This window comes from Lissotriton vulgaris, chromosome 7 (assembly GCF_964263255.1).
Source record: "Lissotriton vulgaris chromosome 7, aLisVul1.2, whole genome shotgun sequence".
NCBI classification, from domain to species: domain Eukaryota; kingdom Metazoa; phylum Chordata; class Amphibia; order Caudata; family Salamandridae; genus Lissotriton; species Lissotriton vulgaris.
This window is the reverse complement of record NC_141695.1, coordinates 696,575,121-696,598,936: the sequence shown is the minus strand read 5'-3', so window position 1 is coordinate 696,598,936 and position 23,816 is coordinate 696,575,121. Positions and strand designations below refer to the sequence as shown.

At 49.9% G+C, this 23,816-nt stretch overlaps 1 protein-coding gene across 3 annotated transcripts in view; it reads left to right on the top strand.

The window, feature by feature from the left end:
* The window catches only part of BPTF (bromodomain PHD finger transcription factor), a 1,660,779-nt gene that overhangs the window by 451,595 nt on the left and 1,185,368 nt on the right, over positions 1 to 23,816 (top strand). For all 3 annotated transcript variants that reach the window (XM_086930929.1, XM_086930930.1, XM_086930928.1), the window contains exon 13: positions 21,478 to 23,740. In XM_086930929.1, coding sequence (XP_086787055.1) covers positions 21,478 to 23,740 — 2,263 coding nt within the window. The remainder of the gene's footprint in view (positions 1 to 21,477; positions 23,741 to 23,816) is intronic.

The following is a 23,816-nucleotide window of genomic DNA, read 5'->3' as shown; positions in this document are numbered from 1 at the left end:
GAGCTGCGGGCGATTCGTCTTGCACTGAAGGCATTCCTCCCCTCTGTCAGGGGGAGCGTGGTGCAAGTGTTCACCGACAACACCACCGCCATGTGGTACTGCAACAAACAGGGCGGTGTGGGGTCGTGGACCCTTTGCCAGGAGGCTCTGCGCCTCTGGCAGTGGCTGGAACATCAGGGCGTGACTCTGGTGGTTCAACACCTGGCAGGTTCTCTGAATGCCAGGGCGGACGAACTCAGCCGCCGGTGCATGATGGATCACGAATGGCGTCTGAACTCGGACGTGGCGCAAGGTCTCTTTCGACAGTGGGGAGAGCCTTGGTTAGATCTATTCGCCACAGAAGAGAACGCGCAATGTCAGCAGTTCTGCGCGTTGGAGTTTCCAAGGCGGCACTCGCTCGGAGACGCTTTTCGTCGCGAGTGGAGCTGCGGCCTGTGGTACGCCTTTCCGCCTATACCACTTCTGCCCAGAGTGCTGAAGAAGATCAAGCGCGACCGGGCCCAAGTTATCCTTGTGGCTCCGGACTGGGCTCGAAGATACTGGTATCCCGAGCTACTCAGCATGTCAGTCGATCCCCCGATTCGTCTGCCTCTTCGGGAGGACCTTCTGTCGCAGCAGCAGGGGACGGTCCTGCACCCGAACCTGTCCAGTCTCCACCTACAAGCTTGGAGATTGAGCGGCGGCAGTTGAGGCCATTTGACTTGCCTCCCGAAGTCTGTGACATCATTCTGGCAGCCAGGCGTCCCTCCACTAAGTCGGTATACGCCTGCCGGTGGAATAGATTTGTGGCATGGTGCGCAGCAAAGGCTGTGGATCCCCTCTCTGCACCCCTTTCGGAAGTGCTGCTCTTTCTTCTTTCCCTTGCCCGGCAGGGCTCTGCTCTGGGCACTCTTAAAGGGTACCTTTCTGCTCTTTCTGCCTTCTTGAGGCTACCAGATCAGCCTTCTTTGTTCAAGTCCCCTATAGTGAGTAGATTTCTGAAGGGCATCACACACATGTTCCCTCCTGTTCCCTTCGTGATGCCCCAGTGGGACTTGAACCTTGTTCTCACCTATCTGATGTGTGCTCCCTTTGAGCCACTTCATAACTGTCCTCTTCGTCTCCTTACGCTGAAGACGGCCTTCCTGGTTGCCATCACCTCTGCCAGGAGGGTGAGTGAGCTCCAGGCTCTTTCTTCTTCTCCGCCTTTCCTGTCTGTTCATCCTGATAAGGTGGTGTTGCGTACACGACCTTCCTTTCTGCCCAAGGTTGTCACGGCCTTCCACATCGGGCAGTCCATCACCTTGCCCACCTTCTTTCCGCCTCCGCATCCCTCGAAAGAGGAAGAGAGGCTCCACCGTCTGGATCCAAAACGTGCGCTCTCCTACTACCTGGACCGCACTCGCCAATTCCGGGTGGATGACCAACTCTTCGTTGGTTACGTGGGCGCGAAGAAGGGAAAGGCTGTACACAAGAGGACCATCTCCAGGTGGATCATCTTGTGCATCCAAGCATGCTACTCCATGGCGAGGAAGGAGCCCCCGGCTGGATTGCGGGCTCACTCCACTCGGGCCACGGCAACGACAACTGCCCTGGGCCGCGGTGTCCCCCTGCAGGACATCTGTCAGGCAGCCACGTGGGCCTCGCTGCACACGTTCGCAAGACACTACTGCCTGGACAGTCAAGTCCGGAGGGATGGCTTCTTTGGCCGTTCCGTCCTCCAGGACTTTCTGGTGTGATATTGGTTCGCAGACCCACCACCGGGGTTGGTATTGCTGGGGTATCTATTCTAAGGTAAGGAATCTATCACTAACGTGTCTCTTTCAGATGCACAAGTTACTACTTGTGTAACGATATATCTGTAAGAGACATTAGTTAGTGATAGATTCCTTACCGCCCTCCCATCCTCCCCGTTCTGCGAACCGATATTTAGGGTTAAGGTCATCCCCTTTCAGGGCCCTAGTTTCAATGGCACCAGTGTTAGTTCTATCATGGCTCTGCGTATCTGGCGCGGAAAAGCTGTGTTATCAGAACTGACGTCAGCGCGCATGGGCGCCGTCTATATACTCCGATGACGTCATCCCGGCGCTCACGACGCCGACGACGGACGCGGAGCCGCAGACGACGCCTACCAGCGCGCAGGGGTATTGCTACGCAAAAATTTCCGGATCCAGTCTGACGCCTGGGGATATTCTAAGGTAAGGAATCTATCACTAACTAATGTCTCTTACAGATATATCGTTACACAAGTAGTAACTTGTGCGACAGGACCAAAAGCTTTAGGACGACACAACAGCTATTTATTGCCTTCTCAGCCCAGCACAAAGGCAACCCCATTTCCAAGGCAGAAATAGCCAGGTGGATCGTTAAGTGTATTCAGATTTGCTACCACAAGGCTAAGCGCACTTTAACGGTCCCCCCCAGGGCCCACTCCACACGCAAGTTAGGGGCCTCCATGGCTTTCCTAGGTAATATTCCTTTGGAGGATATTTGTAGAGCAGCCACGTGGATTACACCACATACCTTTACTAAACATTATTGCGTAGATGTGCATTCCAAACAGCAGGCAGCTGTAGGTCAGGCTGTTCTTAAAACTCTTTTTCAAACTTCTGCAGCTGGCACGAGCGGCCGCCGTTAATGGAGGGACTGCTATGTATTCTATGCACTAGATATGAATTTAGCAGCCCACGTGCCTCGAACTGAATATGCTACTTACCAGTATGCATCTGTTCTTGGCATGTAGGGCTGCTAACATTCATATCGCCCGCCCTCCTCCCCGGCGCCCGTAGCGGCTGCAGATTATTTCTTGCATTCAATCATTAGCATGGACATCATTTACACTATTTCACTCCATCTCTGACACAATGGCTAAAAACAATCTGGGGATGGAGTCGATGCCCATGCGCACTGTAGTCCAGGGGAGGAGCCACCTTCTCGTGATACTTCGAAGACTCTTCCAGGACAACAAGGTGCAATCATCCGGACCCAACACTAGGCAGCGATCTATGCACTAGATATGAATGTTAGCAGCCCTACATGCCAAGAACAGATGCATACTGGTAAGTAGCATATTCAATCTGTAAGAAACAGTAGTTAGTGTTAGATTCCTTACCGCCCCACCCATCCTCCCCGTTCTGAGAACCGATATCTAGGGTTAAGGACATCCCTTTCAGGGCCCTAGTTTCATGGCACCATTGTCGGTCTCTGTCATGGCTCTGCGTTCCTGGGGCGGAAAGCTATGGACAAGAACTGACGTCAGCGTGGGAGGGCGGCGTCTAAGTACTCCGACGTCAACCCAGCGACCACGACGCTGACGACCGACGCGGAGCCGCAGATGACTCCTACCGACGCGCAGGGGTACGGCTACTCAAAACGTTCCGGATCCAGTCTGATGCCTGGGGATATTCCAAGGTACGGAATCTAACACTAACTACTGTTTCTTACAGATATATCGTTACCGAAGGTAAGTAACTTCTGCCTTTGGTGTATACTTTTGCCTTTCTTTGGGGAGGCATGTAAAGACACTCAAGAAAGAGAAAAGAAAAATTACTCATCCTATAGAGCTAGACTACAATGGCTCAATTCTTCATCATGGTAAAAAAAAAGGGCCAATAAGGGGAACTTGTCTATAATTTCATGAAGTTTTAGCAAACAGGATAAATTGCCCTCACAAACCCTTTTTTACGATCAAGATGAAGGAAAGCAGGACAGTGTAGCCTAATTTTCAAGTGAACAGGCAGCACTACCAATTCTCAAGGTGTTACCATTTGGAGTAGCTACAGCTCCAAGGTTATTCACCAAATGCCTCTGTGAGAAGGTGGCCCGATATGCAGCATTCGCTATTCTAGCGACCACTATGTATCGTTCCAACGACCCTTATGGTGATTGGTTGTAAGTCAACCTTAGACCAGCTATCCTAGTAGCGTGGATACAAGCAGTCTTCGGGCTAAACTCTAGAGGGCGTGTTAAGCCAGCTGTTATACCATCACATACCCCTTGAACACCAAGTGAAAGGACCCCACACAAGTGTTATGAAAATAAACAGTATATTTATTAGAATCACAACAGCCCTGTACTCTTTATGAGGACAGGGTACTAAGCACAGAACCAAAAGCTCTTAGAAAATACTTCAAGTGCACAATTAAAACAAGTGCCCGAGGGCACGGAAAGTTTAGTGGTCTCGGGCGGACCCGATAAGGCAAGTCGGAAGCGAGGGACTCGGGACCCTAGAGTAAGGAGGCTATGCAGGCACCGAAATGCCGAAGTTACCTAGCCACGAGGGCTGCGGCTGCACAAGTCTTACAGGCGTCGGGGGTCTTCGCTGACGAGCCAGGAGCCGGAAGAAAAGGAGTTGCTGGCCGGCGACCAGTGATGAATAGTTCGTAGTGATCCAAGCCTGGATCAGTGATCGTTGATACCTGAAAGCAGAGGGGACCAAGTTCGTACTACTAGCCAGTAGTCAGAGGGTACCAGGAAGGCACCGGATGGCCGTCACCTCGACTAGGTGAGTGGGCGACGCTAGGCTCTACAGTCTCACGGACCAGGAGGCGTTGTCGGCGACCAGGATGGAGGTGCGAGCTGTCCCACGAAGGTTGATGCTGTCGGCGTCGCTGGGCCCAGGATTGGGGCAACAAGCCTTGGCAGATTTCAGGGCCACGTGGTGGGCCTAAAATAGCGTCTTGAGTGGACCAGGAGGGTCCGGGGTGCTCCTCTCGAAAAAGGGAGCAAGGGCCGATCTGGAGCAACCAGACCAGCAGCGTTGGTTGTCGGATGTCGTCAAAGAAGGGCACAAGCCAGCGGCTAGTGACCAGACAACGTGCTGAGCAGAGAGCAGAAGGGCCCCACGCAGATCGTGGAGATGCTGGGAGACTGCACTTCGGTGCTGGAGCTACTCAGGGTCGGGGCTTCTCGGACCCCAGAGCACTCACCAGAGAATTGCTTCGATGGTCGTGCTGATTAAGAAGCGTGCAGGTTTTGATGATGGCCGGTCCCTCGAGGTCTCGTCGCACCCACAGATCTCAGCTGAGCTGACGATGTGGGTAGAGGTCAGAGGTGCCAGGGAAGCCGGTTCTCGTCGAGCTGGGCCGTCGAATCCTTGAGGAAGGACTTGCAGCAAACCGCAGAGTTCTTAGATGGTGCCTGCGGGTGCAGGGTGACTACTCCTTAGCCACAAGGCAGAAATCTTGAGAAGAGTCTCGAAGTCCTTTCGTAGAAGGTATTCTTGATTCAAAGATGATCTGATTTGGAAGGGTCCCCGCTCCGGCCTTTATCCTAAAGAAAGGGGCAGGTACATGACTAGGTCCTGCCCTAAGGGTGGGACCAGGAAGGGGGGTTGTTACACCCCTCTCCCCCTGCTGGACTTTCCCCAGGTCAGGGGCTGCGTGCCCCTGGAACTGGTTCTAGCCGGCAGATGCGTAGTGAGCACCGGTGTGCCACTCCGCAGTCACCTTCTTGCAAAGCCCTACCTACCCAGAATAAACAAACCCTGTCTGGGACGGTGCGAACACCGCCCTTGACAGGAAACCCTTTGTCCAAGCTCTCCTCGCTGGAAGGACTCCCAGCAGCAGGAGGTCAGACTCGTGTCTGTGGTGGCAGCGTCCATTTTGTGGAGCTGAGGCTTCAGTTAACTTTAACCGGGGTTCACAGTTACGTACATGTTGTGTCCCTCTAGAAGGGCGGAATGCTAACCTCATCGCCAGAATTGGTGAGGGGGCAGCATCCCGATTCGTATGACACCTTACTCGACATGTCTTGATAACGCGATACCGAAGTTACCGATATGATACGCGTTATCATGGAACAGCCATTGGGTCTTGGTTCTGCAAGCTGCAACCGGGCTCGGCTCGTGCCAGAGCCCAATTCACACGGTTCCATGCACTCTGCCTTCAGGATTGTCAAGGCCTGCCATAGGAGTGACTGAGAGGAACTCGGGTGTCCATTTTAAGGTTAGGTATAGGGATACTACACCTACAGCAACGGGCGAGTACGCCACGTGGCCCCAGCTGTCGTGCAGCCAGTTGTGTCAGATTTAGATGGCCATTCAGGGGTGGCATAATACATGCTTCAGCCCCTGGTAGGCCCTGGGTACACCGATGCCCTGAGTTACAGGGTCTGACAGGGTGGCCCAGTTCCAATTGGGTAATGCACCTAAGGTACACATCAATTTAGTGAGAGAACAGCTAGGCTGTGGGTCTGATTGGCAGGCCCACAGCCCGAGAAAGTCGTAAACCAGTGAAACAAAAGCAAAAAGTCCGGGTGATCATAGGATTGCAGACCCTACTCTCCTACATGACCCCCCCCCCCCCCCCCCCCCAAACGTTGGGACAATAAGCTAACCTTGACCAGGTGAGTCTTCTTGTTCTAAGTGGAAATACCTGGAGAGCCCATCTGCATTGCCATGATCAGTGCCAGGTCTATGCTCCACTGTGAAGTCCATCCCCTGTAGGGAAATGGACCACCTTAGCAGTTTGGGGTTTTCACCCTTCATCTGATTTAGCCATAGGAGGGGCTTATGGTCGGTCTGAATCTTGAAATGAGTGCCAAACAAGTATGGCCTCAGTTTCTTCAGGGCCCACACCACAGCGAAGGCCTCCCTCTCTATAGCTGACCAATTTTTCTCTCTGGGGGTCAGCCGTCTGCTTATAAAAGCAATGGGCTGGTCATTACCATCAAAATTCAGTTGAGATAGAACAGCTCCCACACCCAACTCAGAAGCATCTGTTTGGACAATGAATGGTTTGGAGTAGTCTGGACTCTTGAGGATAGGTGCCGTGCACATGGCCTGTTTTAGGTCATCGAATGCTTTTTGACAGCTCGCTGTCCACTGAACCTTTTTTGGCATTTTCTTACTCGTCAGTTCATTGAGCGGAGTCACAATCGATCCGTAATTTCTGACGAACTTCCGGTAGTAACCAGTCAGGCCCAAGAAAGCTCGAACCTGAGTCTGGGTGGTTGGAGGAGCCCAGTCCCTGATTGACTGTATCTTGCTCTCCAGTGGTTGAACTTGGCCTCCACCGACAAGGTGGCCCAAGTACACAACCTGTGTCTGCCCTATCTGGCATTGGTAGCCTTGATAGTGAGACCTGCTGCTTGCAGAGCCGCTAACACTTTCCGCAGGTGGACCAGGTGATCCTCCCAGGTGGAGCTAAAGACAGCAATATCGTCAAGATACGCCGCACAGAAGTCATCTAGCCCAGTGAGAACGTGATTCACCAACCGTTGGAAGGTGGCAGGTGCATTTTTCAAACCAAAGGGCATCACCACGAACTGATAATGCCCACCAGGGGTAGAAAATGCGGTCTTAGGCTTGGCGTCCTCAGCTAACCTGATTTGCCAATACCCAGCTGTCAGGTCAAACGTACTTAAGTAGTTGGCCGAAGCCAATCTATCGATAAGCTCGTTTGTCCTTGGTATTGGGTGGGCATCAGTCTTAGTGACTGCATTGAGACCCCTGTAGTCTACGCAGAACCTCATCTCTTTCTTACCGCCCGGGGTGTGAGGTTTCGGCACTAGAACTACGGGACTAGCCCAAGGGCTATCCGAGGGTTCAATGACTCCCAGCTCCAACATTTTCTGCACTTCACTCTTGATGCAGTCTCTAACGCGATCAGGCTGCCGGTAGATTTTACTCTTGACGGGCAAGCTGTCACCAGTGTCAACCTCACGGGTGCACCAATTGGTCTGACTGGGTGTTAGAGAGAACATATGCCGGAAGGATTGAAGAACCTGTTTACAATCCTCCTGTTGATGTTCGGAGAGGCTGCCACAAAAGACAACACCATCTACCGATCCATCGTCAGGATTCTTCGTGAGCAGGTCGGGGAGAGGGTCACTCTCCTCCTCCTGTCCCTCATCTATGGCCATGAGCAAACTCAAGTCCTTCCTGTCGACATATGCCTTGAGCCTGTTGACATGGAGCACCCTGTGGGGGCTCCGGGGAGTTCCCAGGTCCACCAGGTAGGTGACCTCTCCCTTCTTCTCCAGGATGGTGTAGGGCCCGGACCATTTGTCCTTGAGTGCTGCTGGGTCCACTGGCTCCAACACCCACACCTTCTGTCCGGGCTGATAAACAGTCAAGACAGCCTTTTGGTCATGCCAAGCTTTTTGGAGTTCTTGGCTGGCCTTAAGGTTTTCGGATGCCTTCTCCATGTCCTCAGCCATTCACGAGCGGAGACCAAGCACATAGTCCACTATGCTGGGGTTGCAGGCTTTTTGAGAGGTCTCTCCCATCCTTCCTTCACCAAACACAGGGGTCCTCTTACAGGATGCCCGTACAAAAGTTCAAAAGGGCTGTAGCCAACCCCCTTCTGTGGGACTTTTCTGTAAGCAAATAAAAGGCAGGGGATCAGGACGTCCCATCTACGCCGAAGCTTTTCAGGTAGTCCATGAATCATCCCTTTCAGGGTCCTGTTGAATCTCTCAACAAGCCCATTGCATTGTGGGTGATAGGGTGTAGTGAACTTGTAGTTGACACCACATTCCTTCCACATAGCAGTTAAGTAGCTCGACATAAAGTTTGCACCTCTGTCGGAAACGACCTCCTTAGGGAAGCCCACTCTGGAGAATACTCCAACTAGGGTTCTTGCCACAAAAGGCGCTGTAGTGGTCCTAAGGGGAATAGCTTCAGGATACCTGGTGGCATGATCCACTACCACCAGTATAAACTTGTGCCCTGATGCTGTTGGTGGTTCCATGGGACCGACGATGTCAATCCCCACCCGTTCAAAGGGCACCCCCACCACAGGCATTGGTATAAGGGGGGCCTTTGTCGTGCCACCTGACTTACCACTGGCTTGGCAAGTGACACAGGAGCGGCAAAACTCCTTGGTATCTTCGTTCATGTGAGGCCAGTGAAAGTGTGAGACAAGCCTGTCCCACGTCTTCGTCTGGCCTAAGTGTCCTGCTAAGGGAATCTCGTGGGCCAAGGTAAGGAGGAAACCACGCTGAGACAAGGGGACGACCAGCCTCCTGGTCATGCCAGGCTTGGGGTCTCTTGCCTCAGTGTACAGGAGTCCATCTTCCCAGTATACCTTGTGGGTACCTGTGGCGTTCCCAGCAGTCTCAGCAGCAGCCTGCTGTCTGAGGGGTTCAAGGGAAGGGCAGTCTAACTGGTCCTTCCCCAGGTCCTCTCGTGTGGGTCCCCCTGAGCCCAGAAACTCAACTTGATCAAGTTCGAGTTCTTTAGGTTCAGTTTCCCGCAATTCTTGGGGGTCAGCCTCCTCTGAGTCCTGATCCTCGACCTGGGGCAAGGAGGAAGGCGAGGCCTTAACCCGACTGCTCTTCTTCTTGGGAGGTGTCTGGTCCGTTGTTCCAGGATCCAGCACCTGTTCAGTGGGGCATCGTCTGACCTGTGACCTGGTCACAGCAAACACGTGTGCTGGCAAGCCTAACATCTCCATGTGAGTCCGTTGCTCCACTTCTGACCATCGTGATGACTCCAAATCATTGCCCAACAAACAATCCACTGGGAGGTCTGAACTAACAACAACCTTTTTCTGGCCATTTACCCCTCCCCAGGAGAAAGCAACAATCGCCATACTATGACTGGTAGTGACGTTGCTGGCATTGGTCACCAGGAAATCTGTACCTGGCATGATTTGTCCAGGGTCCACAAAGTTAGGCGTCACCATGGTGACGCTGGCACAAGTGTCCCTATAGGCCTGAGCCATTCTTCCATTTATTAAAGGCGTCTGTCGGTATTTGCCCAAAGTATTGGGACTGACATCAGGGGATATATCCACATCCCCTGTACAGACAAGGACAGCCTGAGTGAGTGTACCAGCTAAGCTGTCACACCCCTCAGAACCCAAGGTTAACCCAACTAGTCCCTTGGGAGGCGCACTACTACTGCTGGCTGTACTAGGGGGCACAGGTGCCTTAGGGGCTGCAGTAGCAGGAGTCTGCTCTCCTTTCTTGGTGCACTCACTAAACCAGTGAGTTTTACTTTTACAGTATTGGCACCACCTCTTCGATTGGCCTTCTTGATTCTTCTTTTTCTGGGAAGCCTGACCCCCCCCCATCCCTCTTTGGGTTGTTGGGGACCTGTCGAAGACTTCTGGTCAGTTTGTTCCCCTTTCGAATCTTTACCCTTCTGGTCTGCTTTCTTCTGACCACCCTGGTTCTGGCCCTGGTTTTGCTTAACCCTTGTTCTGACCCATCTGTCTGCCTTCTTTCCCAATTCTTGGGGAGAGGTCAGATCCGAGTCGACAAGGTGCTGATGCAACAACTGGTTCTGACAATTGTTTAAAATCTGTTCTCGCATGATCAAATTATACAATCCCGTGTAATCAGTAACCTTACTGCCCAGCAACCAGCCCTCCAAAGCCTTAGTGGCACAATCAACGAAATCAGACCAGTCCTGAGACTGAGTTTTCTGGGTATCCCTGAACAGCAACCTGTACTGCTCAGTGGTTAGGCCGAACCCATCAATCAGTGCGTTCTTCAGGACCTGGTAATTGTTAGCGTCCTCTACTCTAGTAGTGAGGAGCTTATCTCTACCTTTACCTTCAAAGGAGAGCCACAAGATAGCCGCCCACTGACTCTGGGGGATGCACTGTACAGTGCAGGCCCGCTCCAAAGCAGTAATCCATTTGTGGATGTCGTCCCCTTGCTTAAAGGGGGGCACTATCTTATTCAGGTGCTTAGTATCTAAACTCCTGGGTTCCCGTGGGGGAATGCTGCCACCAGTGGGAATTGTCCCACTCAACTCTTGCTCTCGAGCAAAGGCGAGTCTCTCTTTGGCTAGGGCAAGTTCTTCCCTCTCGATCCTCAGATTGACTTCCCGCTCCTTTGCTTCGTACACTCTCCTCTGAGGTGATGTCATCCCTCTTCGAGCAGAGCCTCGAGAGCCATTGGTTCGAGCGGATCTGTTAGAGCCTCTCGACAGAGACCTAACTCGTCCGTTCCCAATGTTAAGCTGGCCCGAGAGAGGGCCCAGGGGTCCCCTAGTACCAATCTCGTGCCGGCTTAAGTTGTCCTGAGTTAGCTGACTAACTATGACTGGACCTTTGTCTGCCTCGTCCCCAGATGTCTCTGGCTCCTCGTCCTCCTCTTCACCCTCGGCGGAGAGATGGATAAGGTCAGGGTCACCTCGGGTTCCCTCGAGGGGAGGCATATCCACTTCTGGATGAGAAGGGTCGGTGTTACCCGCCCTCCTAGCATCATAAGTCTCCAAGAGACCAATCAGAAACGGAATGGTAGGGTTTGCACCCTGTTTTAACTTCCGAGATGTACAGATCTGTCGCATCTCATGGAAGCTAAGTGCAGCATATCTGGAGGTGACCTGTGGAAGGTCGACTGACACAAGGGGAGACTCAGAGTTTCCTCCTTTGTCTGACATGCTGCTTCTAGTGTGGTGTAAGTGATGCACCTACCTACACTATGGGTTTACCTACTGATCCCTTGCTAAGAGTTGTAGCCAAGGTGTGCTAAGCCTTGAGGAGCTACAACAGCTGGTTCAGTAGAACTCAGAGTATTCTAAGCTAAGTTATATGTACCTGGAGTACTTATGTGATCTTTCACAAGATATTCTTAGGATACGCGTGGTAAAACAACAGCAAGCTCAAATCCCACCGCTGCTCACCAATGTGAGAAGGTGGCCCGATATGCAGCGTTCGCTATTCTAGCGACCACTATGTATCGTTCCAACGACCCTTATGGTGATTGGTTGTAAGTCAACCTTAGACCAGCTATCCTAGTAGCGTGGATACGAGCAGTCTTCGGGCTAAACTCTAGAGGGCGTGTTAAGCCAGCTGTTATACCATCACATACCCCTTGAACACCAAGTGAAAGGACACCACACAAGTGTTATGAAAATAAACTGTACATTTATTAGAATCACAACAGCCCTGTACTCTTTATGAGGACAGGGTACTAAGCACAGAACCAAAAGCTCTTAGAAAATACTTCAAGTGCACAATTAAAACAAGTGCCCGAGGGAACGGAAAGTTTAGTGGTCTCGGGCAGACCCGATAAGGCAAGTCGGAAGCGAGGGACTCGGGACCCTAGAGTAAGGAGGCTATGCAGGCACCGAAATGCCGAAGTTACCTAGCCACGAGGGCTGCGGCTGCACAAGTCTTACAGGCGTTGGGGGTCTTCGCTGACGAGCCAGGAGCCGGAAGAAAAGGAGTTGCTGGCCGGCGACCAGTGATGAATAGTTCGTAGTGATCCAAGCCTGGATCAGTGATCGTTGATATCTGAAAGCAGAGGGGACCAAGTTCGTACTACTAGCCAGTAGTCAGAGGGTACCAGGAAGGCACCGGATGGCCGTCACCTCGACTAGGTGAGTGGGCGACGCTAGGCTCTACAGTCTCACGGACAAGGAGGCGTTGTCGGCGACCAGGATGGAGGTGCGAGCTGTCCCACGAAGGTTGATGCTGTCGGCGTCGCTGGGCCCAGGATTGGGGCAACAAGCCTTTGCAGATTTCAGGGCCACGTGGTGGGCCTAAAATGGCGTCTTGAGTGGACCAGGAGGGTCCGGGGTGCTCCTCTCGAAAAAGGGAGCAAGGGCCGATCTGGAGCAACCAGACCAGCAGCGTTGGTTGTCGGATGTCGTCAAAGAAGGGCACAAGCCAGCGGCTAGTGACCAGACAACGTGCTGAGCAGCGAGCAGAAGGGCCCCACGCAGATCGTGGAGATGCTGGGAGACTGCACTTCGGTGCTGGAGCTACTCAGGGTCGGGGCTTCTCGGACCCCAGAGCACTCACCAGAGGATTTCTTCGATGGTCGTGCTGATTAAGAAGCGTGCAGGTTTTGATGATGGCCGGTCCCTCGAGGTCTCGTCGCACCCACAGATCTCAGCTGAGCTGACGATGTGGGTAGAGGTCCGAGGTGCCAGGGAAGCCGGTTCTCGTCGAGCTGGGCCGTCGGATCCTTGAGGAAGGACTTGCAGCAAACTGCAGAGTTCTTAGATGGTGCCTGCGGGTGCAGGGTGACTACTCCTTAGCCACAAGGGAGAAATCTTGAGAAGAGTCTCGAAGTCCTTTCGTAGAAGGTATTCTTGATTCAAAGATGATCTGATTTGGAAGGGTCCCCGCTCCGGCCTTTATCCTAAAGAAAGGGGCGGGTACATGACTAGGTCCTGCCCTAAGGGTGGGACCAGGAAGGGGGGTAGTTACACCCCTCTCCCCCTGCTGGACTTTCCCCAGGTCAGGGGCTGCGTGCCGCTGGAACTGCTTCTAGCCGGCAGATGCGTAGTGAGCACCGGGGTGCCACTCCGCAGTCACCTTCTTGCAAAGCCCTACCTACCCAGAATACACAAACCCTGTCTGGGACGGTGCGAACACCGCCCTTGACAGGACACCCTTTGTCCAAGCTCTCCTCGCTGGAAGGACTCCCAGCAGCAGGAGGTCAGACTCGTGTCTGTGGTGGCAGCGTCCATTTTGTGGAGCTGAGGCTTCAGTTAACTTTAACCGGGGTTCACAGTTACGTACATGTCGTGTCCCTCTAGAAGGGCGGAATGTTAACCTCATCGCCAGAATTGGTGAGGGGGCAGCATCCCGATTCGTATGACACCTTACTCGACATGTCTTGATAACGCAATACCGAAGTTACCGATATGATACGCGTTATCATGGAACAGCCATTGGGTCTTGGTTCCGCAAGCTGCAACCGGGCTCGGCTCGTGCCAGAGCCCAATTCACACGGTTCCATGCACTCTGCCTTCAGGATTGTCAAGGCCTGCCATAGGAGTGACTGAGAGGAACTCGGGTGTCCATTTTAAGGTTAGGTATAGGGATACTACACCTACAGCAACGGGCGAGTACGCCACGTGGCCCCAGCTGTCGTGCAGCCAGTTGTGTCAGATTTAGATGGCCATCCAGGGGTGGCATAATACATGCTTCAGCCCCTGGTAGGCCCTGGGTACACCGATGCCCTGAGTTACAGGGTCTGACAGGGTGGCCCAGTTCCAATTGGGTAATGCACCTAAGGTACACATCAATTTAGTGAGAGAACAGCTAGGCTGTGGGTCTGATTGGCAGGCCCACAGCCCGAGAAAGTCGTAAACCAGTGAAACAAAAGCAAAAAGTCCGGGTGATCATAGGATTGCAGACCCTACTCTCCTACAGCCTCGCAATGGCAGCAGCTCATCTCAGAAATGGGGGGCACACGTATTCCCATATCTGGACGATTGGCTCCTCAAAAGTCCCACCAGACACCAAAGTCTACAGGACACACACAAATGTTGTCAATCTTCTACAGAAGCTAGGCTTCCCACTTAATACAGCAAAATCTCACCTTCAACTTTTTCAAGTGCAGCCATTCTTAGGCACAAAATTGAATTCCATTAAAGCCAAAACCTATCCCAGTCCAGAAAGGGTACAAAAGTTCCAGTTAGCATTACCTCTTTTTCAACCACATCATGTCGCTGTGAAACACATTCATGAGCTTTCTCGGAATGATGGCGTCCTACATACCCTTAGCACGAAATACCCGACCGCATATGTGCCTTTTTTAACACACTCTTCAATCATAATAGTCTCAAGCGGAGGGGCATCTACAGGATCTGGTGTTATGAGGGCCGGCGAACCAACGCTCTCTGCAGTTGTGGAATAGTTGTGGAATAGCAACAATCTGTTGCACGGTCAGCCCTTCAAATTCCTAAGCCCGCAAATCACCTTTACCAGAGATGCATTCCTTCAGGGTTGGGGGCACATACACTGAACCTCACAGTATGCAGTCTATAATCACCAATCCAAAAATGCTTTCACAGCCATCATACAGAGCTTCTAGCAATTCAACTAGCTCTAAAGGTTTTTCAGAACCATTTTCCCAACATTGTAGGCCTGGTCCGTACCGGCAACATAACTGTATTGCATTATGTTCATAAACAGGCGGACACACTCTCTCTGCAGCTCTCCCTCATAGCGGAGCACACATGGCATTGAGGCTTACATCATAAAAGCCACCTCCTAGGGGCGTGGCTTGGCTTGCAAAGATGGCAGTCGCACTTCAAGAGTGCTCTGGACCCCTCTAAGATCCGTCTTCATCCTGACACTCCTCCAGTGGCATCCTTTCAATTGGGGCACCACTAGCCTTGAGGCACCCTCCTACACAGCAGTCCGGAGGTAAATAGCCACCTGGGGAGACTAGGGAACATGGCGGCGACGACCCCTTGAGCAGCCCGGCTCAGGGCCAAAATGGCGGTGGCCAGTCCTGTCCCCCGGAGGTCGGCTCTGAATTCAGTGAAGACTGTTAAATCAGCACGGACTACGCTGCATACACTGCTGTCTGACCGTTGGAGACATGAGATTCCCCTCTACGCCGCTACCTACAGCGGGTTTTTTGTAAAGTTGTGATGAGTAGGCGGATGTCATCCGGCGATGATATTTTGAGGTATAGTTGGGTATCATCCGCGTACATGTGGTCGTTGATATTGGAGCGTTTCAGAAATTCGGTTAAGGGTTCCATGAATAAATTGAAGAGGAAGGAGATAAGGCGCAATCTTGAGGGAATCACAGGATGACCGGTGTGTTCGAGGATAGCGACTGGTTAATCTTGGTTCTTTGAATTCGGTTGAGGCAAACAACTTCAGGACAGCTCCTGATAAACCCATTCTGTGTTCAAGTAGGTCTAGGAGACTGATATGTTTGACTGTATCGAAGGCTGATGATAGGATTAGGAGGCAGGATTTGTTTTGATCTAATATTCTGAGTGAGTCATCGATGATGTGGTTCATGGCTGTTTCCTTGCTGTGATTCTGCCTGAAGCCTGATTGGAACTGGTCAATAAGGTGGAATCGGGCTATATGGTTGCATAGTTGGGAGTGGACCCACTTCTCCAGTAGTTTTGCTAGTGTAGGAACAGCGGATATTGGACGGTTGTTATCTGAAATTGTGTGGTCAGCAGTGTTTTTTTTTAAGAATAGGGGTTACCTGTCCTCCTTTTAAGCAGCTTAGAAGGGTTCCTTGCGATAGGGTTGCATTCACTATCTTTGTCCAGATAGGTATAAGAGCAGTTTTGATCTCGTTGAGGATGTTGGCTGGAAGCGGATTGCAGTAGTGGTTAGACTGTTTGAGTGTTATTAACTTCAGGATGTCATTTTCGTCAAAAATTTTAAAAGTGTTCCAGGATGCATTGTTTTTGAGGGTAAGATCATGCTGGATAGGTGTTTGTGCCAATTGTGGCCTGATGGGGTTAGGTGGGGAAGACAATGAGTTGTTCATATGCTGTTAGGAGCTCTTTTCTATCATGAGGATGTTGGCTGGAAGCAGATTGCAGTAGTGGTTAGACTGTTTGAGTGTTGTTAACTTCAGGATGTCATTTTCGTCAAAGATTTTAAAAGTGTTCCAGGATGCATTGTTTTTGAGGGTAAGATCATGCTGGATAGGTGTTTGTGCCAATTGTGGCCTGATGGGGTTAGGTGGGGAAGACAATGAGTTGTTCATATGCTGTTAGGAGCTCTTTTCTATCATTTGGATTTTTCTAAGTAGTGGGCGGCAAAAGTGTTGCAGCTGGGGCCTACCGAGAAGTTGGTGTGATGTTGAGCGGATTGAAGTTTAATCATTTCATATAATTTTCTTGGTCGATTTATAGCATTGTTTGGTTGATCTTTGAAAAAATTAGCTTCGGAGATTCTGATGTGTTTGTTGTAATTCCTCCTCCTTGATCTTAGTAGTTAAAGGTGCTCTAGGGACGGTGGGGCTCTCCAGGTCATTTATGCTAGTCTTAGGTTGTGGTGTTGAACATTTAGGCTCCCATTGTACCAAGGTTTGGAGTCTTTAGAGGAGGGCCTTTTCAGTTGAAGGGGCACCACTGTGTCGAGAATGTTAGTCATCAAGTTGTTGTAGTTGGTTGTGAGTTCATGTACATCTGCGAGGTCCGCTGGTGGTGATAGAAAATTGTTGGTGAGGGATGTTAGGTCATTGTGGTTAATGTCAGTGTATTTCTTTTCCAATGTATGGGTTTAATAAGTTGGAGTTGGAGCACTTTATCCTTACAGTGGAGGGAAAATGCACTATTTCAGCCATCTTCTATCTATCACTAGAGATCACATATTTTTTCCAATTTGATTCAACTTATCAATGACTTGCCTTTGATTTATGGTTTGAAGAAACCAAGGTAATATGGAAGATGTCTACCTCGATTTTCACTTGTATGTCCTGCATCTTCTCATTATCTTGACTTAGGGCTGCAATATCATCCTCAGTTGCTATCCTTTCCCCTAATGCCTGGATTTCTTTGGCCAAATCAGAGACTCTTTATCCAGGTCTACCTTCACAGCCTGCAGTTGTATGGTGACCGTATTTTCAATTTTTTTGTGGAGGTCTCCTAGACACTTCAGCAGGATTTCTGTAGTAATCATGGAGCCGTATCTCTCTTTTTAGATTCCTTTATGGGGTTGGGTGTGGATAGTAGATGCCGGAGTCTGCCCCCAGAGTACCTTGAGGCCCTTTCGGCGCTTTTATCTTTTGGGCGTAGGCAAACACACAGCAAGGTGCAGACCCCAACAGGGGTAGATACACTGTGCAGGTGGGTGCTCAGTGCTATGTTATTCAGTAAATAAATAAATAAATGGAATGCACCCTCACGATAGACTCATCGCACACACGTTATCATTAGGGTCTTGCAGAGGTTCGAACCCCCCAAATCTGGGGTGCCAGGGATAGCGAGGTGTAGATTCAGAGCAGATAAGCACCCTGATAGGTTCATTATGGATTCCTGTGCAGGAATGTTCCTCAGTATTGACCACCAATCTACCGCAGCTAGCCAACAGACCAAGGCATAATCCCCCACAACCCACTCCAGGCGGCTCTAAATTAGTAGTCCCATGGTAGCCTTGTAGTGACACACTGGAAACATGGATCTAAATAGTGAGGCTAGCTGGATTCTGAGGCAGTACATAATGTGGTAGCCCCCGCAGCACAATTTCCGTCAGCCTCGGATAGACAGATAAGCGAGCACAGTCAGGCTTCCGCCATGTTGATAAAGTAAAGGCCCAAGGTGCTCGCCGGTACTTGCAGCGCTCCAATGTTTTGCACACCTTGAAGTTTGCTTCCAGAGCTTTGCCAGAGCCTGTAACCGATCTCAAAGTGGGCCCCCTTCCTTCCTACGCTGCGGCTTAATTTTCCAAATGCCTGGGGCTAATCAAAAGCAGCTGGTTTTTGGCCAGGCCGGGGGTCTGAACGCAGAACTCACAGGGTGTACCTCTTTTCAGTCTGACCTCAGGCCACACCCACATATTGATACATTTTGAACAAGAGTACGTTTTAACAATTATTACCTTTTTTGTCCTTGTGACTATATGTGCCAGTGATAGAACTCCGATCTAGCTAATTGCATTGATTTATATGGTGATCTAGCTGCCTTTTTAGTGTCATGTTACTCCATTGCTAAACTCCCTCATGTCCCTCATCCTCCCCGTGTTATGTCTAGTGTTCTTTATTTACTCAATCCACAACAAAGTAAAGCTATCCAGCTGATCAGTGTCAGCCTCCATTCCAGAATTCAAACCGCCCTTAGTTTTGCAGAGTGAATCTTTCTGGATTCACTATGCTGTGCATATTCCGCGGTCTTGTGGTTGGGTCCGGATTCGTAGTCTTTTCTTTGTTTTTTGTTTTTTTTTGTAGCCCAGGTGGGCGTCGGCGTCACCCCTCCTCGGGTGCATTTCCGGTGACGTCGGCATGCTTCCTGCGGAAGCTCCCACTCTTGGGCGCCATCTTCAGATTCTTTTTTCCGCGGTCGGGTCTGGATCGTTCCCGTTGGGTTCCAGACATTTTTGGAGAAAGTACAAGGAAAAGACTGCATTTGGAGAAGGAATTCACCAGAAGACTACGGAAGACTTCGCCGATCACTGACCAGCGAAGAAGAAGGAGAAATCATCGAGAACTTCGACGATCGTCGACGTCCACGCGGCCAGGGAGGCCCTGAACACTCGATGATGGACAACACGCCGTTCAAGTTCTGCCGTAACTGACACCACAAGTACGCGCAGAAGGACCAACACCCGGTTTGCAACCTTTGCCTACCGGTAGACCACGGAAGCGAGGACTGCAACGCCTGCTCCGCCTTCGCCCCGAAGACCCTTCGTGTGAGAGCGAGCCAGAGGGTAGCGCACGCCACCCTACAGGGGAAAGCCCCGACGCCATCGCTGTACGAGCTGGGGATGTCTTCAGAGGAAGAGGACAATGCTGCCGCCGAAGACGACAGCTACATGGTCGTAGAGACCGATTACAAGAAGACTTCTGATAAGGTAGGAGACTCTTCGTTCCCCAAGAACCCGAGAGACTCTGAGTCTCGAAAAAACGAGGACAAGGCCCCGAAAGCGCAGACGCAGAAACACCTGGCGTCCGCGACTACTCACAGGCCCAGCGGATCCTCTGTGGAGTCGTCCCCGGCGCCGAGAGCTGTTGAACAGCAGAAGTCGTCGAAGATCGCCCCCGAAAGGGACCGATCGACGCCGAGGGAGAAAGACCCTAAGGCCCCGATGCCGTCCAAGGACCCGAAACCCAGTTCGACGTCCAATTCTCCGGCACCGAAAATCTCGGCGCCGAAGAGAGCGGCCGAACCACCCGGCGCGGATCACGCGGCCGAGATGGAGAAGAAAAGAAGGCGCCTCGAAGCCGAAATGGAAAACATCTTGCAGCGGAAGAAAGATTTCGACGCCAAGATGAAAACCTTCACGATTCCCCACAAGACCAAGCCACCCGTGGTGGAGCTGGTTGAGGAGGAAGACGAAAACGTCGAGGAACATGACCCGGGCGTCGAAATGGTCGACGACCAGGAAGATGACGAGAACCCCTACGAGAGTTACAACTATATGGAAGAAGAGGACAGCAGGATGGACGCCGAGTCGGCCACCTCTGACCCGCAGGAGGAGGATTACCTGGATGTCGACACCGAAAGCCCGGAGGAGGCGGTCGACACATATCCCTCGAGGCCATCGCCGCCGGACGACATCGGGGCCTACAACTCGGTGATAAGGTCTGCGGCAGCAGCTTTTAGACTCAAGCTCGACGAAGAGAAGCAGAAAGCAGACTTTCTTCTCGAGACATTACTCCCCACGCAAACAAGGAGCCAGTATCTGCCAATGCTCGAAAGCGTCTTGGCTCAGGGGATGGAAGCGTTCAGGGAGCCCGCAACATGCAAGGCAGTCACTCCCAGAACGGAGAAGAAGTACAAGCATTCTTTAAAGGACCCAGCCTACATTCAGGGCACGATCTCAGCGGACTCCATCATCACGGCCACAGTAAGGAAGAGGGCTAACGTGCCCACTACTTCTGGACCACCACCTGATAAGGAGAGCAAAAGGATGGACCTAGTGGGCAGAAGGATCGAACGGAATGCTGCGATCCAATGGCGCATGGCTAATTCCAATGCCCTCATAAACAGGCACATGTACCAGATCATGGAGGAGTTGGGACTGGTGAAAGACCTGCCCCAGGAGGCCAGGCAGAAGGCCCAGAAACTGGTGGAAGACGGGAAGAATGCGACAAATTCTTGCCTCAAGACGGCCCTGGATGGAGCAGACACCTCCAGCAGGCTCATGATGATGGGTGTCACTGAAAGAAGACACGCCTTGCTCAGGGTTTCGGGCTTCAAACCGGAGGTGCAACACAGCATCTTGAACACACCGTTCAACGGCGAGACGCTGTTCGGAACAACAGTTGATGAAAAACTCAGTCAACTAAAGAAGGACAATGAAACTGCAAGATCCATGGGAGCATTGCAGTTCAGAGGCAACAAAAGGGGCACCCAGTCACGGAGGCAACACCATGGGCATGAGGGTTAATGCAGAGGAGATTGGTATGAATAATCTAAAAGATTGTGATCTGTTGATTTTTACATATCTTGTAAACGGTGAACCAAACTGTTAATGTACGCATCCAAAATGCTTGTTTTTTCCTTTGCATTAGGAGTCACTTCTATATAAGTTTTTTCAGCAAAATACTCCGGCTTTACGGTAAAGGAAAAATCACAGATGTAGTCTTTGACTTTTGCCCTAATTATTCCTGTCTCATGGCTTATGCTAATAATATGAATTTAGTTTTTACTAGAATAGATCAGCTGGAAGATAAAGAAAATTAATACACATTTTTTATAGAACTGAATACCTATGTCAGTTTGATTTAAAGATTGTTAGATTAACATATTTTAAATTAGCCATGAGTTGCCTTTCAAACTGATCTCAATGTTTTCTTCAAACATTGACTTTTGCTTTGTTTGCTCAGCTTTGGAGTTGTTTTCATTTTAGGAAAGACAAGTCGTAGCTTCTGCAACTCGCAAAATGGCTCTAAAATGCAACAGTGACCAGCATCATTATAAATTGTGTAACAGTGTGCAGTGGCTTTTGGTGTGATTGTGGTGAGAGTTTGATTATTACTCATAAGCGGAAAGTTAAATGTAGAAAACCTTTGTGTTATTAAAGCAGTATGTGTTTTGTGTAACCAGAAAAGTCTACTTCCAACGTCATTTATGTGTAGCTATTTTAATGTGTTGGCATCTTTCTTCAGTTTAACTACTGTGATTTAAAAGTAATTACTCTTTATCTATCATTGATAGGAAAGAAAGGCGTTGTAGCAGATTCAGTTATCAAGGAAGAACCAATGGAGGTTGAAGAAATGAAAACTGAACCCTTTCCAAAAGATGAAGAGGTGTTGCCTGAAGTTGATTTGATCAATGTGAGCGAAAGCTTTCAACAAAGAACTTGGTACAAAAAAAAAGTCAAAACATCTAAATTAGATGGACTGCTTGAAAGGAGAGTAAAACAGTTCACACTAGAAGAAAAACAGCGGCTTGATAAATGCAAGGTTGTATCTGCTTCTAAACTAGCAAGGAATGTGTTCATACCCACACCAGTGAACATTGTTGAATTGCAGTCAACTAAACTGAAAGGTGATCCTTACCTTGACTTGTCCTTTCAAGATGCAGTGGATGATGCATCTGAGAACAAATCCAAATATTCTGATGAGAAATGCACAGAGGCCATTGGTCTGTCATGCAGTAAATGCAGCTGTTCTGCACAGTCTGGGGTTTCTTGCAGCAGTGGGTGCTCTGAAGTGCACAGACATGCAGGAGATCTATTTCCTCAGTGCATTGAACATTGCTCTAAAAAAGAGTACTTTGCTGCGGAGTCTAGGATTTGTAAACCTGATGCTGCACTAGAGATTAAACAGAATAGCTTTGGAAAAAGGGCTGCGGGTGACACACTTCGTTGTTACTCTAAAAGGATTTTGCCAGGGCAGGCTGGTAAGTGTGCTATTTCTGATGTCAAAAACAAAAAACTTCCAGAACCCAATATATGCTCTGAAAGTGCTTCTCATGTTGATTACAATCAATCCATCAATCTTTCAGGAAAAGAAAGCAATGAAGTACCAGCACCTGTCCATATTGATGACAAATTATCTTGTGGTACAGAAAAGAATGGCAGCTTGGAAAACTGTACTGGGGAGTCCTCTATCTTAAAAAGTAAGGTTGTTGAAACTGTCCCAGCTCATCAAAGGGATACCGATAATAGAGTTCGACGGATAGATGAGCAAGGATACAGTGAAAAGCCAACTGGTCTGAACCTGAAGCAAAGCCAGGAGATAATTAAAACAACATCTTTAACAAAAACCTTTTCGGACTCGAATCATGAAGGTGACGATGGCAATGTACGTGAAACCAATGGGCAAGAAGATGTGGCTATAGCACATCAGTTTACTAAATGTGTAGACCGGGTGCAGTTCGGGGTGATATGTCCAAAAACTACCAAAATTGAGGGGGTAACAGAAACATTTAAAACAGACACATGGCAGATTAATGGAAAAGATGCAAGAGACCTGGAAGAACTTTCAGAGGATAGGTGCTTACAGAAATATAGTGCTAATGAGGCTGAAACAAAAGTCAAAGTGAAAGTGCCTGGGGCGAAATCATTCATGAATGGAGATATTGGTATGGAAGAACTCACTGAAAAAACGTTTGTGGATTCCTGGCAGTCTGAAAGTGCTGGCAGCTCACAGATATCTGATAAAATAACCAAGTGGGATCCAGATTCTGGAGACAAGGTACATTCTTCGGAAGCATCTTGCACTTTACCTCAGAATCATAAAAATATTGGTGAGGCTGGGCAGCTGATAGAAGCTGACGAACAGCAATGTAAAAAAGATGTTACCCTACCTCCTAATTCTAGAAAAGAATCCACTTTAAACTCTGACTGTGCAGACCATAATGGTCAGACCATTTCAAACCTATTTGAAAGTATTAATGGAGACTCTAAAATCAAAACTCTTGTTACTGAAGTGACGACCACTGTTTCAACAAAGTCAGAAACGGTTGTAAAAGTATCAGAGAAATCAATTTCCCAGGATAATGAGGAAATGGTGATGGCAGCTTTAGAAAACTCTGCTGTGTCTACTGTAACAACCACCACGACTACAGTTACAACAGTCACAACACCAGTTACAGAAAGTGCAACTGTTTTTTCTGTAAAGGAAAACTGTAAAACTGTGGTAACGACAACAGTGACTGATGTAGTGACTACTCCAATAGGAACATTGGCAACATCCATGACTGTTAGTAAAGAATATTCAACCAAAGACCGGGTAAGACTAATGAAGTTTTCAAGACCCAAAAAGGCTCGCTCTGGGACAGCTCTGCCATCTTACAGGAAGTTTGCAACTAAAAGTAGCAGGAAGAGCATATTTGTTCTGCCAAATGAGGATCTGAAGAAGTTGTCCAGGAGAGGTGGAATCAGAGAAGTTCCTCATTTTAATTATAATGCAAAACCAGCTAATGATATCTGGCCTTACCCTTCCCCCAGACCAACTTTTGGTATAACATGGAGGTAGGTCCTAAAAGATAAATGGAAGTGTCTGAAACCTGCGCCTGCTTTAAAGCTACTTTTTTATTTTCCTTTGATA